Here is a 17,125-nt window from a genome sequence, read left to right as displayed (position 1 = left end):
TTTCAGTTTATGTGGTAACAAATGTGCTCCTCTGCCCTCTGCATCCTTGTCCTCTCCATGACTTCTGACGTCAATCAAGCCACTGGTTTCAGCGGCTGTGCGCCGTGATACTTCAGCCGCACACTGAGTGGTAATTAGAACAATGATTACCAGCATCCAAAAAAGAGTGAAGACAGGGAAAGAAAGTGCTGACATGTGTGAGGTGGGCTGTGCCAGGCCTCTGAAAATGTGCCCAGGCAAGCACATGTATGTCGGGGGTGCACACCGGCTGTTTCCTGCTGGAGCAAGTTATGTGCTGTGCAGCGGCAGGTGAGAATGCTCCATGCGGCCATGTGCTGCTGCCATCTTTAGCCCGGGGTTTGGGCCAGGTACACAGCAGCTGTTTGTCTCCGCGGGCAAATAACCGTCACATAAATACACACCCATGCATATCGGTCAAATGTGTCAGATAAGAGGAAATGTCGCTGCTGGCTCAGGATTGAAATGTCATCCGTTCTCTATGAGCCAAAATTAAATACACAGCCACTGACAACGAGCCACACACAAGCATGTAGAGACACACATTTAAGTAAGTCACAACAGCCACTGAAATAACTGTGTATCTATAAAATAAATAGTGATAATAGTATAGATAATAGTGATGTTAATTGAACCTACCAATGTTGTGTTCAGTGGATGGCATGATATTTAATTCAGAGTGTAAATAATCCTCAGGATGCACCAAATGCCATGCTAAAGACTCTTCATCCGGCTCTCCTATGAGCTGACCCCCGTGCCCCTTAATCTGGTTTTAAATAAGATCAGGATCATGCCAGGATCACATTCAACTCAATGCCAGTATTGGTAATCCACACCAATCATTCGAACAGAATAGCTGATTTGGTGATCTCTCATACTATTAGAGTGGTAATATTAGAGAGGGATGTTTATGATTACGTAATATGGCATCTAGTTAGTTATTAGATATAAAAGTGATTTAATAGATATATGTGTAGATTTGCCTTTAATCTGCACTGGTTGCTCCTTTTTGGAGCCTTTTTATCCTCCACACGCTAATCTAGCAGTCTTGTATATTCTCACATTCCTTTGGAAATACACACACATCCATGCAGCTTAATGATGCCTGAATATATTATACAGTACATATGGTTGCTGCTTTTAAAAGAGTTCAGAATATTCGGAAACGTTTGAAATATTACGCATAACAGCTGCTTCAAGTGCAAGTTAATCCGCCGTCCTTCCCGTGCAGTAATCTAATGGCCATTTCCTCGACTGCATGGTTGCCATTACTTGATTCATGACGTGAGTATCTCTTTAATGTTGGAGATTTTAGATTTGGTCTGACCTTGTTCTTTAATCTGGAAGAAATATGTTCCTGGAGCAACAGGCTGTGGGAAAAAAAAACAACACTGTTAAAGAATTAGAAGTGAGTCTGAGAGCAGCTGTGTGCATGTATATAACATAATTGGCCTGTGGATGTGAACTGACTTTAACAAGCTGGTTCTTCTGTTGAATATATTGCTTCATTATAAAGAGCATATTGTAAAAAGCTTTGCAGTTTCATGTAGTGTTGGAATAAATGTTATGGGTCCATATCAGCAGATGGGGATCTGTCTTGAGGAACAAATGTTGGTCATTTCATTATACTGCATGGTCACGTTGCTACAAGTCAAACCCATGATAATTTATCAGACTGTATTGTACAGTATGCTGTCTTTACTGTGGGTTTTAAATGTGACATTATCTGAATATCATGCAACACATAGAGAATTTTGTGTCTTATCCTTTATAATTGTGAAGATTTGCAGGGAAAAAAGATCATATATAACCTGCTTTTACTTTGAAAACACAAACTTTATTTTCAAGAAGGATTTGCTGCTATAAATATACCGCAGACATTATTGGTTAGTATGAATATTATGACTTACCCTAGCACCTTTTCTATGAAATACCAATATATGTAAAGCTTTTTCATGAATATCACGAAGGAAGACTTTTCCAAGAGGGATTCAATCCTTGATATGTAAATTTAACGCACTCATATGTAAAACACATCTTATCTTAACCTAGATTCTTAAACCATTAGCAACCAGTGTGGAAAAACTAAAACAGACATAACAGGATATGATGAAAACACACAAGATTTGTTGATTATTGACTTGATTGGTCACCAACATTTAGCTTAATCTGACAAGATCCTATCTTGCAGATTCAAAGTGTTACTCACTTGCATGCAGTAAATACTCTTTTCTTTAGAAGTACTTTGATGTATTGTTGTATTTAGCCACTCACTCACTCACTCACTCACTCACTCACTCATAATTAGCATATATGCCCCCTACTGGCCACCAAGAAGCATGGCAGTATTTACAGATGACATGCTGAATCATTCATGCCTTTTCCTTGGCAGTCCTGCTGAACTGCATCGAGCTGTGTGTCACAGTTTCCTTCAGGGCCAGTAACAATGTTAGTATGAACTGGGTTGAAGGATTTTGTCAGACATCTAGTCTTTGACAGCAGTATATAATAATCTCAATTCACCAGAAGAATATAGTTTACACAAGGGACATGACTATATTTGTAACAGAATGAAAAGAGCTAAGAAATTATATGACAATGGTATAAAGGGGGGAAAATGGTCGGCCCAAGAGATGAGCCTTGAGGCACACCACACAATCAGTGAAGCAGAAAGAATGTATCATTAATTGAGAGTGAAATTGTTCTTTTTGACAGTTCAACTAAGAACAGGTCCAGGGCGGCCACGGAGACACCAAACAAAAAGAGGCTCTTACAAGTTGAGCCCATGGGGGGAAAGGGAGATGATTAATATGTCATATATTGCTCAAACCAGTGGGGGGAGCTGTTCCTTGTGTCTAGCTTTGTTTTATTGTGTGAAACAGCAGTTTTGGGATGTCACTTGTTTCCAAACAGGCCACCCTTCTCCCTAAAGCCTAGTCACAAGCTGAAGGAGAATACAGCACTTTGTTTTCTTTTCTTTCATAATTCTGCTCTTTTAAACTACGAACAGTCACATTTTTTTACCAATGAGCACAGAGACTTTTTTCCAAAAAGGAGAGTGACGCAATTGGCATATTTTTCCACCTTGGTTAAATAACCTTTCAATGGTGAAAAACAAGGGTATTAACTTGATCCCCCTCCTGTCTGATAACAATACACACCAACCACCAGGATTATTTTAAGGAACTTGATCTGAAACTTAAGGGACTTAATCCTATCTTCTGATTTCCAGCCACCATGTGACATCATCTGCGGGAGTCAAGTTACAGATGTTGACCTCGCCGTCTGTTTGGATTTCTGCGAACGTTATTCTAAACAGGGAAATTTTCCCATTATTTGGGTTATGTATAAACTACTTATGAGGACAGCTGTAATGGGCATAGCTGCCTCATTGCATCACTACTTGCTCTAGGTCTACTGTTATTTAATCACAGGATTCAGAAAAAAGAGACTGGTCCACTTCATTCACTGCAATTTAACTCAAGAATATTGGCTATAGAGGACTCTTGTTGCATTAATTGAGTTCATGTTTTACTGCTTTTCATCTGAATCTTCTACTCTATGTCCCCTGAGAACCATGACTCAATTGCAGTGAAGGGTAATGAGACCTAAACTCAGTTTATCCACATTTTATTTGTTAACTATAGTCTGAAATCAACTTTATGGCTCAGATTTATAACATACATATGCAGTGTTAAACAATGATGATGATACAATATTTTAAGAGTAAAGCAAATTTCACTGTTTTTCTGAAAATTTAAGTCAGCTTTTATATTGTCAAAACATTTTTTAGTCAGCCCAACATCACATTTCCATTGTAGCCTAAACATAGGATGGATTACAGGAAAGGTGAATTATTATGAAAAGCCCATGGTTTCTAGGCAACTGTTATAAAAATGATTAAGTAACATTTGACCACTGGGGCATAAAAACTCTACAGCAATAAACCTTTAGGATTAGCTTGTCAATTGTGTTATCCCTATCTTTTTAAAAACAACACTCCTCACAGCAACATTTCCAACACACCCAGCAGTGATCTTTCTCATTAGAATTGGATTGTAGGCAAGAAAATATTTCCTCATAGTTCGACTTTCTGCTGCTTTGCTGGGCAGATAGTTAAGTATAGCCTCATTACACCTGTCACATTATCATAATTTACATTTTGTAAATAATTTTTCAGGTTTGCGTTGATGATTAACAAGTTTTGATTCATGCACTGTACCTTTCACAAAGCATCTTTTTCTCCTCCCAGACAAAAAAGGCTTGCCATAAGCCAAATACCCTGCTGTAGCTTTTTGATTTATAATGTATAAATCTGTAAAGTTTTTGAAGTTTGGTAAGCTTGGGGCATTCATGTAATAAAATCAAGTAGAAAATCTTTTTAAAAAACAATCAATATACAGTCTATGATTAATATGTCATTGCATCAGATTTAGGCTACAAGGAGATGACACATCTGGTCGCCATCTTTTTTTTGGTTTAAGATGAGCTGCACAAAGATATAGTGTAAATCTTATTTGTTGTCAAAAGTCAGAATACTATATTTGAGTTGGGCAGAGAAGTGTTTTGGGAATCTGAAAATGGTTTCAAAGGAAGGGTAAGTGTGCAAAAATACAATCTTTCAGCAAGCTGCTCAAAGTAGAAGTTAGAGAATCACCAGTTCAAACGGTTCAAACTTTAAAAAATATGATTTTATGAGAGACTTAGCTAGTGAGGCACATATATAAAAATGTATATAGAATAGAAAAGCATTTGTGTATCTGAAAACGTGTTGCCAAACTACATTTATTTATTTATTTATTTATATGTTTATCTTTCAGAAAGCTCAATCTCAGCTAACTTTAGCATCATAAGTTAACGGAACGTTAGCAAACAATGCAAACGTTAAATCTTAACGTTTTCGATAGTATAAAAAATAATTAAGTATCAAACAGAAAAGTATTTTGTGACTCTAAATATTGATCGAGAGGGGTAAGTGTTGCCAAACTACCTTTATTTATTTATATTTTATCCTTCAGAAAGCTGCTCAAAGTAAGCTCCCTTTTGCTTGGTCAGTAGAACATTGGTGAACGTTAGCTAATCACCAGTTCAAACGGTTCAAACGTAAAAAACGGCTGCTTTTGTGAGAAGCTGGTGTGACACATAAAAAAATAGAAAAAAGTAAAAGTATGATACAGAAAGGTATTTTGTGACTCTGTAAATGTATTCAACAAGAGAGGAAAGTGTTGCCAAACTAGCTTTATTTTTTGTTTATCAAAATTTTGTATTTTGGCATTAACTTGAACGTTGGAGGACGTCAGCAAACTGATCACCAAACCATGAAATTTAAGAGATGCGTCAAAAAACAAAGCAGTGATTAAAGTTACAAATCGCCACGCTGTTAAAATAAGTCATTATTTTAAGTATTAAAATAAGTCATTTTTGGTCATCTCCTCATGACGCCGGCCACTTGTGGTAAAATCGCCTACATCCTCAGTTGATCGGATCATGTGATTTTACCCCTTTAAGATAATAGCCTCTGTCAAGTGTGTGACTTAAGCTGATTTATTATGCCTAAGTCAAAATAAAATGTGATTTAGGCAATTTTTTGAACATGCCTTTGTGACTTAAGCAAGATATGGTCACACTTCCACAAGTCATTTATTTCTCTTAAGTTACATAATTTACACACAGTGTTATTACTATGCCAATAGCCATCGTTTGTTACGTCCTTTTTGAGTGAAATGATCAATAAATGTCATAGACTTTTGGTGAAGTTTTTTGTGTTTGCTGCAAAACATGAAAAAATGAGTTTATTATTTTAACAGGGTGACGAAAAGCTAAAAATAGCTCAGGCTTTTGTATCCCTATTGCCTTTAGTACAACCCTTTTTCCAAACAGTAATTTCACTCAACATTAATAACAAATATGGGGTGTAATTAATTGTAATGAGACAGGACTCTTATGCAGTACTAGTAGGTGTGTTTTGGAGCTCAAGTTAGTAGCCTATTAACCTGCTGTTAATGCTCTAAAATATGTTGAAGTTGCGCATTATTTTCAGCACACCTGTGTTGTAAAGATGAGGTGTTGTCTTTAAGGATTGAAATCCCACACCATATTTTAGTTTTTGCCTCAGCACGGCGGCCAGGATCCAAACCTCCGTGTGACTCCACACCCTGTTTTCCGGGGAGCCGGAGGAGATCCAGCCCTTCAACACGCTGCTCTCTTACGTCCCGTCCGTGAGCAGTGAGCTGGCCGCGGCGGAGATTTCTCCTTCTGCCCGGATCTTATCTTTTCTCCAACTGAGCTCTATCTAGTGTTTTACGCGCTTGACATACATCGGAGTAGTAAAGTCGGCGCGTAGGTGCTCAGTCGCCCGCAAATCTTTTTGTCCTTGCGCGGCGCCTCCGTGGCAATGGATTGATTTCTGTGTTTTTTCTCCGACCTCTGCCTCGACCAAGTTGAGAAAACAGTCTCTCTAACCTGCGGCTTTCTCTTCCCAGCTACATGTTTCATCCGGCCAGTTTTAAAAGTACCTGGCTCCGGATGTTTCTGCACATTTTAGGACTTTGAACTTTTTTTCCGCTTGTGCATTTCCAGGAGGTGGCCGGGGATTTTAAGGATTTCTTTTTCTAAAAGCTTCTCCGGGGTTCCTGAAGCCTGCAAAGATTTATTTGTGAAAAGTGATGGCCGAGCGGGGAGCTCTGTCGCTCCTCTCTCTCCTCTGTCTCACCTTTCTCTACACGGAGACCACCGCGGCAAAGCATGTCGACAAAGGTAACCAAAATACATTTATACACTGCTAGTTGTTCTCATGTATGTCTGCTTCTTTACGCCTCGATTAAAGAAACTTACCGACATTGTATCACGAGTTGTAAAGAAAAAAAGAAACACACGGAATGCAAGCTGTTGACTCAGACGTGGAGCTAGGTAGCTAATTCTGCTGTGTTAGGTCTCTTTCACCATTTACTCAACTTTAAAAGTAGGCTACTTTTCACTAGCAGGTACACTATTTACTCATAGAGCAGCCCTGTTGTAAAGCAGTAAAGCAACACGCTTATTCCACTCCGTCCTTTTGTCTGCATAAAGGCAGTTGAGGCAGAACTGCTGATGGGTTTTCTCTGTTTGTCTTCCAAATGATTCATAGACATGCGGTGTAGTTGTTTCACAAATACGTCTTTTGGTTGTCTGCATTTGGATTAGGAAAAGGCCAAATAACACATTTGCTTGTTGAATTGAGATCATCCATCTACCTGTGTTTGACTGGCTCTGTGATCATGGGAAATGCAAAGGATGGCAGGAACTTGAATCGGAAAAATACAAAGAGTCATTAGTGATCACTGTCAGGTAATAAGCTAGCATCATCAGTCCAGCAGACATCTCATTACCTGGGCGTCAATACATGTTTAGTTGATGGATAAACAGACCCCAATTCATTTGCTTCTGTTAATTGTTTTGAAGTGAGGGCACTGCACTGCAGTCTCTGTCTTATTCCAACTGGTGGCATTTTGTAGTGAGATATTCCACTGATGTTAGAGGTGATTTCTTGATATTAGCAGTATTGATTAGAGTGTGTATGCTTGAGGATACCGTACCACAATCTGTTATAAGCACCCCAAGCCATGAGTGCCTAAGTAACTGTAGAGCCATGAGAAAGATGTCTTTCCAGCAGTCATTGAAGTGCACAGCTCCAGCCCATATCGCATACCCCATCGTGACAGAGTCACATATTTATCATTTAAGCTGTTAGACGCTATCAAACACAGCAGCATGTGGTCTGGAAAATTGTGAATATAACTGACTCTTGTGCAACATGGCCCAGTTTTTTCCCCTACATCATTCTCGTGATATGCAAAATAGTTGTGTGTGTGTCAAAAAAAGCAGTCCATGTGCCTTTGAAAAGCTTGCTGTTTATTTTAAAAAGAATGAATGTGCATAGAAGACAGGCCTTGGAGTGACAGGCCTGTGCTAGCTGTTGGGCTCTCTTGCGTGTGGAGCCTGATGAAAGACCCTCTCCTGCATGAAAAGCGCTCTGCAGTGGTGGAAGGGGAGATAGAGAGGGAGTGAGAGAGAGAAAAAAAGCCCCTCCTTGGCTTTGCTGGAGATCAGTACAAAAGAGAGATGGGGGTAGGGTGAAACAGGCCGACTGTCTGGAAAGTAATAAAACCAGGAGATTAAGGGGTCCAGGGAGTTCCTTTGGGAGCTTTGATTGATTCCAGAGAATTGGACTGGGACCCACACGCAGAGTCTCATATTACTAATTGTGGGGTCCCCTTCTCTGAAAATATCTGTTTATTCAAAACACATTTCTTTGAGGTCCTGACTGTGGCCAGAACTTATCTTTCTCAAAGTTGCCACAGTTGCAGCCCTAACTTAAAGAGTTTCAATCTCATTTGGGAAAGATATAATGGGTAGTCTCACTTTTTTAGTTGGAATGACCTGTGAAAGTTTAGTCAAACTGCTGCTATTTACCACTTCCTCCTGTTTAGCTCTTTTCAAGTTGTTAGAACTTTAAATAATGGCTCAAAAAGTTCAGCTTTTGTAGATAAGTCCCCGTTAGAGGAGTGTAAAATCCATTTAGGCTCTATCTTATCTCTGTAATCCTACTGGGAGGGAATAGTGTGCTGATTGTCTCCCAGCGGACAATGCAAATAACTTGCTGAAATGTGTAAACATTTGGCAACTACTCTGCTCTTCCAGACCACTCACCAGGGTTTTATCCCCACAGACCACCTCGGATGCAGCATTGCCCAGACTTTATAAACAAATGTTGTTTTCTTTGGTGCATTTAAGGTCTTCTCTGTGGACTCTGCTGCTAAGAACATAATTTACCACCTTTGTGTTGTTGTGTTTGGAAAGTCCTGGTGGTCCTACATCCCCATTGCTGGGGAAAGCAGTAGGAAGGCTTGAGGTTGGATTATAATTATCCTGAATATTACGAGTAATTCACCTATAACCCTCATTTTACAATGTGTTCTGTATTCAAGTTTCGTAAAATGTTTGTCTTTCAGCCATTCCCACAATTAATATTGCAATTTCATCTTTACCTCAAAACAGCTGCATATTTTCTACAATGTCCACATGATGTTGTGATGAGATGAAAGGGGGAGCGTCATGCAAAGTCACCTGCTGTCTGCTGTATAGAGTATGCTGTTTACTGATCATTTATTTATGGGCTCCAATCGCTCATAAAGTCCTAATGACCTCCATCTACCAAGAGACGGATAATTGCACACTTGGCCAAGTGTTTGATTCATCTGTTCCACTAATGAAACCACCCCCATTAGAAAATGCTACTGATCTGCTTTGGACTCGGACGTGGAAGCTCAGTTTGTTGCTTCTCTGTGTCGTTGTGTGAGATGTGGTGTGGTGAGGTCGGCGGTTTTGAGATCACAGTTGAAAATAACAACTTGTTTGTGTCCATTGTATGTAGGGGTTAAAATGACAGCACTTATTGAAATTATTTGCTCTAACTGTCACAGCAGTTTATCACCTGTAATTGGCAGGGGGAAAGGTAGATCAATATCCTCTGAATAGACGGCGTGACATCTGCTGTTGCATCTTTTTGGTGATTGGGGGTCAGTGTAATCAGCTGCTTTAGGCTTTCAGCTGATTATTGTGGCAAAATAATAGGACTACTGGTGGTAATGTCATCTAACAACTCCACTTTGTTGATTTGCTCATATATTGCTAAGCAGTGCTTAAAGTGTAGGCTGAATTGAAGGATTTATGTTGACGTAGTGCAATTAAACTATAGCAAGGCATCATCATTTGCACAATGGAAATAATGCATGCCTTGAAAGGCGCATGGTTTGATTCCATTTCTCAACGTATCAAACTTTCACGCCTCAGCTGTTAGTCTGGAGGTTTAATGCTTGTACACCAGATTGAATCTACATGAATCCTCTCTCCGCACTCCATAAATTTTAATCCAGTATTTTCCGTTTGTTTATTGATTGCTGTTCAGCATGCTGTTTAAACTGTTTCTCAACCTGGCATTGTTAGACCCCTGTGTATTTGAGTCACAAGCTCGGCTGGTTCGATGCTTATGATGGTGAAGGGAGGGATGTTTTCTTGTGGAGAGAAGCCAAGGGTCATGCTCTAAAACCCAGAGTGGATCATGGACAAGTCCATGGCTTCTGCTGACTCCCTTATGAGATGAAATTGCCTCTATTAGAGCTGTTTCTAGCTGTGTGGTGCAGAGAAACACGACTCAAGTCTACTTTGTGTGTAACTCCACTGAAGCTTGTATACCAGTCTTAGAGTACACTGTCACTGCCTTAAATAAGGACTTTAGGCAGTTGGGTATGCTTTTCTTGAATATTACTTTTTAAGTTATAATGCATTATTGTGAAATCAATTCGAACTCTATTGTTGTTTTGGGTTAGGGTTACTTTGTGTATACCAGTGTAAAAAGCACAGAAAGCAAGTTTTTTTCTATTCAGGAATGCTGGAAACAAACTCCTCCGGCACTGTGCTGAAGTTATCATGAAATTACTAATTTATCAGTGATGTTATTTTAAAATTAAAACCTTTGTAGCAGCAGTTTCTAGTCCTCCAAATCTATTAATTCTACCAGGACATTTTGTACGTGCTGGCAGAGAATAAAAAAAACACACCCCTTCTGCTAATCAATTTCCTGGGGGGAAACCTGTTCCCTGGACGCAGGAAAACCCTTTGAATGAATGTGGTGCAGAAAGGGTATAGGTGTTGTCCTGAACCTTCAGTTCTCCCTGTACCTTGAAAGCCATCCTATTTGGTGTTATGATTGGTCAGTTCACAAAAAGCAGCTAACATCAAGTGTGCTTCTCTTAAAAGCTGAACTTCGCTTAGCCCCAGAAGTGTTCCTGCTGTGACTAAAAACGATGTTAGACGCAGCACCTTTCCAATCCGGCTGCTGCGTCTTCTTTGTGTCTGCTGGCCCTTTCATGTCAAAACAAAAAAAAGCTGAAAATCACTTGCTGGGCGTTTGGGGAAAAAAAGTTGAATAGTGTCAAGAGGCCATAAAGCTGTCCATTCTGCCCTGTGTGATGAGTCCTTTGAGACGATTTGGTAACCTGAGGGACCTTGCTTCAACAATGTTGTTATCTTTTACTGGAGACATGGCTGGAAACATGTTTGCCTAACTGATTTCCACTGTTCCTTTAAGTTTCTTTTTAAAAATAGAACAAAATGCTAAATTTCTTATTCACTGTGGTGCTGCTGTGCTCTTCGAGCTTCCGTGTTCTGCTGTGATTGAATGATGCTCAGGCTTAATGACATCTGGGAGAGCAGAGTCTTTTCAGTTTCCATGGAGCTGATGCACATAGCAGCAGTGCAGCCATAGCATACAAAGACACTGAAATGATGGCTACATGTAAGTAAGAGTCTAGTTTGTCATCTCTTTGATTATGCTGCTATGCACTTAAGCTATTAGGCAACTTATTTCAGGTTCAGAAGAACTAAACTAGACAAGCTCTGCTCCTCAAGCTTCGCTACAAACTTGCACAGTAGAATTTCCACATGTGCAATTGCAGACGGTTTTAGACATCTTTAACATCTTGAAAGCATCTGATAAGGCACTGATAAAATCATTTTAATCCCTTGTGCTCTTGTGAAAAGGCATTGCCTTTTGACTAGAATGTTTCTGCACACATTTCTTAAACTATAGTTAGAAATTACAGTGGGCTTGCCATTATACATGGAGGGTTTATGTTAAACTGCAACAATTTACCAGTCTGACATGCAAATACGAGCACCACTGTTCACTGAAGCTTTTACCAGAGCAGCACACATAATGGCCAAAAAGAAGTGAAGGTTGTGTGAGAAGCACGTAGGAGTCTTGCAGCATGACACATTCTATAATATTTATGTTCTGCTAGACTGCAGTCACAGTTGGTCATGTTCTTCAGGACAGCATGGCATTGTCCAGTCTTTTTACTGCATGCAGAAAAACTGCAGTAGTCAAGTTACCGTGTTTCAATGCACGTCCTTTATAACTGCAGCATGACGGCAGCAAATGGCAGTGAGTGTATTGACGTTAGATTTAAGTAGTGTACTGCAAGCAAAGAAGTATTTTCCCTTGGCCTGGCATTCAAGTAAAATCTTGGAAGAATGAGCTTTGTGGCCCTTCCAAAGGGAATTCTTATACAAGCACAGCAGGACAGTGAAGACTTTTTTCACTGAAAAATTTTCCCCAAACTTTTGCTATTTTGGTTCTGCCGAGCTCCTGTCGTGGTGTCTCCTGTCGGTAGTGGCAGCTGCATAGGATTATGACACATGCAAGCTGTGCTTGTCAGATGAGCCCGGACTAATGAGTGCAAGGCTCTGTTATACACTGAACTGTTTTTACAGCCCTGGGGGGCATATTACACTCGTTTCCTATTAAAATAAGATCCAGCCTGTTTTACATGTTACATTTTTTTTAATTTTCATGTTAAATTCTCTGAATGTTGTATATTTACATGGTACGGTTGACATTTCAGTGAGTATTTTGAAATTGGAGGACAAAGCTGGCTTTGTCTTGTATTTTTGTTGTCCTTCACAAATCCAGTTAGGTGCCTAAAAACAACAATGTAAAGTTTGAGGTGTTGTAGTCCGTGGTCTGGCTGAAATCTTTGAAACCAGATCCTGACATTCCAAAGCAGATAAACAGCATTTTTGTTGACAAGACATGATGTAGGATCTATTGTGAGATGTTTCAGTATTGACAAAGAGATTCACTACTGAAGCGATTATCTTACAATGGCATCTCATAACAGTTCTATAAATCTAAAGGATGACAAACAACTGTCATTTTCAGACAAATGGAAGTAAGAAAATGATAATCAACAACTTCAGTGTAATAAACTAAACAGTAAGCTGGGGCATTTTAGAATGATTCCTTTCGATTTTTGGCACCACCTTGGCCAATCAGCTGCTACTCTCAAGAACCTTAAAATATAATTAGCATAATGTGTATTTAGTGAGATGGCTGGTTTCAATCCTGGCCAGCAGCCCTTGTCATAAATTAAGAAGGACTTATATTCTTCTTGAAAGACTGATTAATAACCTTCATTTGGTTGCACTGTACCTGCTGGAGTTCCAACATCCTGCAGCTCTCAGACATGAATTCATTCTCTGCTGTCTTCTTGGAGGACGTCCAGGGTGTGATGAATTAACCTAAAAGTCTTCTCTGTGGTGTAGTTTATGGCGTAGTGATGTAGCTGTAGCTTGTGCTTCAAAGAGAATGGGCAAACATGAATCACTGCAACTTTTCCAATATAATGATTTTTGTTTTCTTATGAGTGTCTAGTATGGATAATGGCATTTGAATCTTGTTATTCTTAAACCAGGATTGTTTTATGGATGACGTGGCCTTCTGCACTCTAGCAATGCAAGTTCAAACTTGGGCTGAACTGTTTTATTCACCAAATTAACTTGTATTGTTGTTTCGAACCACAAACCCTGCCATCTTCATCATATTACTGGAGCAGGGTTTACCATTATGTGTATGTGGGAAAGATCTTACACTCACTCATAAAGTATCAATCACCCATGTACACATAGAGCCTCTGAGCCTTCATTCAGTCAAAGAAACTTTTCATGTGCTGAAAGGGTGTGGGGCAGTCAGTCACAGAGAGAGGATTGTAAGCACTGCTCAATCGAGCTGGCTGCCATCATCTTGTGCCTGGCCTGTGGCTCTTGGCAGCTTTAGAAATGGCTGGATGTGTGTGTATATGTTTGGGTGGGTATTTGTATAGGCGTATGCCACCCATCTGGGGTTGCACAGCTGTTTTATCAACAAGGTTCAGAGAGTTTCCCGACTTGAACTCGCTCTCAAGCAAAGAAAGTGTTTACCTACTTTTACTGAGAAGACAGAGAAATTTGACCATTTTGATTTAGCATTGAGTGTATACTGACCTTGGTGTCTTAGAATCCGTAGAATGTGGTGAAAAAATATTTCGAGAAACAAAAAGGAGGGAAGAGTTCACTGATTGCCAAGCAGCTTATAATATTATATGCAAAAGTTTTATTGTCAAGGTCTTTATTTAGTTTAAGACAAAATTACAACTTTGCACACAGCTGTGAATTGCAAAGAGGCCGGTAGTTGCGTGGAGTGGAGTTTGCCAAAAACTTTGATTTCTAAAACGGTTCTTCGGGAAACATTTTATAAGATTCACATGAATTGAAACCTGATGTTTCCAACTGGAAAATATTGACATATGCACTTGCAAGCTCTGTTGAGATTCTTTTTACACAACTTTTTTTCAATAGCACACATAACCCAATTCAATACCAGTGCTTAACTCCAACCAAGAATTCTAATTATGGTGTCTTTTCAATAGTTAATGAGCTGCTGCAACTTTGGTGAGGAGTGCCAGAACAATTCTGTTTGAAGTCTCTGTATTATCCAGAACATTTTCTTGGTCTGTTTTACAAGGCAACAACTGGTTTGTCCAGTTTTTGTAGTGGAATTCCATAGAAACCACTCTCAAGCATGGCAGGCATAATGTGTTTAGGCTTCAGCAAGAATAGAAGAAGGTGTAATTTTTTGTCATACACAGTACTTTTCCATGGTTTGGGATTGTTGAGTCTTGAGACATTAAGTTTAAACAGTTTAGGGTTTAGAGTTAATACCAGGGGCTCTGTGCTAGTCATGTATATATCAACTTGTGTTCCAGTTCCTCTTGGAGCCTCTCCAGTGAACCTCCTAGGATTTATTTTGATTTCACCTGCTGCTATGGTGACCCCTGGAAAAATTCTGATGTTTCTGCTGCTAAACCCAAGCTGAAACGATTCTTTGAAAAGTTCAGCTTTAGATAGAGGCTCCTTTGTGCCGTTGGGAGCTCCCCTTTGGCATGGGGCTCTACCGACTGCAGTGACTTCTTACCATGTTATTGGAGTCAGTTCCTCCTCAACTCTGAGCTCATCTAAAGCTAACAGAGGTCAAGAGAGGCAGCTGAAATGGTGAAATTACTGCTTTAAGCCTTTTTAATGCATTGCCATGATGTAATGAAATTGGCCGTCTCTTTTGATTCTGCTTTCTTGGCCCTTCACAGTTGAATAAATGTGTCCCTCAGCAGTACTTACTTGAAAGATGATGGCTTTTCTTCCTTTTATAAAAATGCTGCACAGCTCTAACACAAAATAAGGTTGAGCTTGGCTATAGAAAAATGCTAATTGCTCCTTGAAATTTGATTAACTGCACAAGCATGGTAAATAAATGTTTACTGTTGATGAAAATGTCAAGCCTTAAGTGAGGGTTTGAGGCTTCTTATTTATAAAACAGGAGCTTTTGAATGGATCTCCATTTCTTGGGATTATTGTGCATCAAGACCTGCATTCAAATGATGGAGTTGTTTCAAAGAAATGGTCCTAATTTCTCATGAGAGGTCATGCACCTGGACAACAGTGATTATAGTGATAAAATTAGTCCCTACTCCTTCCCCTAAGTTATGAGTGTCCTTTTCTGAACGTGGATTCTAGTCCTTGACCTTTTGGGAAGTTTATAATCTCAACTTCAGTCTTTTTTATGGAGTCTGATAAAAGACAAGGTTTGGCTGTGATATGAAACTTAAGATAGTGAAAAAACAAGCAGACAGACTTGCACAATACAGAGGAAGATTGCACAATATTCACATTATTGCATTATGTTTCAAAGCATTTCTCATGTGCACAGCTAATGGCATTCTTGGGATGACTACAAGGTTTAGAATCATTTTCTTCACTTTCTTTGGCGCTGTGCCAAAATTACAAGTACAGCACAGCTGGGTTTCAAACGTTGGCTGAAGCTGTACAACTCCCGAGAGCAGCATCTGGGACAACACGTCTCTTGTGCTGTGTCTCAATACAGACATGACCTTCCTCTATCTGATATGGAAGAGGAAGAGGAGGATGAGCTTGGTGAGGAGGATGAACAGGTGGAGGCAGGACCATAAGCTCCTAGAGGTGAGGATTTTCATCCAGCTTGAAGTGAACACACTGGGCAGTGATGAAAAGCAGCTGCATGAATTCCCTCCGATTCCATAACCATTGTCCCCTGAACCTTGACTCCACTTGCCCCCCCCACTTCTCCGCCTGCGACAGGTCACTCAGCCACAGCACCAGCATGGCTGCAAAATGGATGGCGGCCAGCAGGGAGCACCTGCGGAGGAATAGCAGGCAAGCAGCATTCCATCACAGGACCTCGAGACACAGATGTCATATGAGACACGAGGGACGTGTTTGGAGTGGGGGATGGGGTGGGAGGGCCAATTGCAGAGGTTTTGGCATGGTGGGGCAGTAATAGGGTGGGATAGCAAGCCAGCTGCTACCAACAGATTCTTAATGAGGTGTCCCATCAAGAACACAGGGAGACGAACATTAATGACTACAGCTAAACTTGTCTGTTCATTTATTCCCTCCTTTTCAATCATGCTAGGATGAGGTGCATGACATGTTTGGGCACACAGTAATAGGGTTTTTCTTCTAAGCCTCATTTGAATATATATGTAATGGGGCTGCAACTAGTACAACAATAGGATTACTGATTTATCTGTCTATAATAGGCTATAGTATATATAGTCTATAGTATATATTTTTTGGTCAGTTGATTAATCATTTGGCCCATAAAATTAGAGCCTGACCTGATGAAGGCCTCTTTCATTATCTGATAAATGGCACAAAACCCAAAGAATCTCAATTTACTATCATAATTAAACCGAGAAAAGCAGCAGAGACTTTGATAAGCAAGACTCAGCTTTTTTTTTTGTTTAAAATAATTGTTGTTGACTTACGGTTGTCAGTGAGCAATCCAGACGAATAGGGAGTGCAGGTAGACTTTGTGAATGCACATAATTATAATCTTGACCTTTTTTATGAACAAATAAATACATACATTGGTTTAAATAAATTGAAGTAACAGCCAATGAAATGACCATGCTTTGCAGCAGAAGTCAAACATTAGCTTTTCAACATGGCAGCTAAGGCAGTAAAGCTATGTCCATACCATTGAGAAGAGAATTAAAATACCATTACTGAGAATTTGAATATGGATGTTTTTCTATTGAAGGACGATACGTTCTTGTATAACCTTTTCTCTGCAACCAACAATCCAAGTGCTTGAAATTGCTAGTTGGAGGAAAAGGCAAAATGCTTTTTCTGCTTTCATACTTCATTTACCTGGAGT

At 39.7% G+C, this 17,125-nt stretch overlaps 1 protein-coding gene across 13 annotated transcripts in view; it reads left to right on the top strand.

Moving 5' to 3' along the window:
* Positions 1-6,192: 6,192 nt before the first annotated feature.
* The window catches only part of neo1a (neogenin 1a), a 172,117-nt gene continuing 161,184 nt past the window's right edge, over positions 6,193-17,125 (top strand). For 8 of the 13 annotated variants that reach the window (XM_059347826.1, XM_059347870.1, XM_059347809.1 and 5 more), the window contains exon 1: positions 6,194-6,774. In XM_059347826.1, coding sequence (XP_059203809.1) covers positions 6,684-6,774 — 91 coding nt within the window. In that variant the 5' untranslated portion in view covers positions 6,194-6,683. Of the gene's footprint in view, positions 6,775-17,125 lie in introns of all 13 variants that reach the window. The other 5 variants (XM_059347774.1, XM_059347845.1, XM_059347800.1 and 2 more) reach the window with 1 other exon arrangement.

The sequence above is a fragment of the Centropristis striata genome, chromosome 2, assembly GCF_030273125.1.
Source record: "Centropristis striata isolate RG_2023a ecotype Rhode Island chromosome 2, C.striata_1.0, whole genome shotgun sequence".
NCBI classification, from domain to species: Eukaryota; Metazoa; Chordata; class Actinopteri; order Perciformes; family Serranidae; genus Centropristis; species Centropristis striata.
This window is presented reverse-complemented; position numbering and strand designations above follow the sequence as displayed.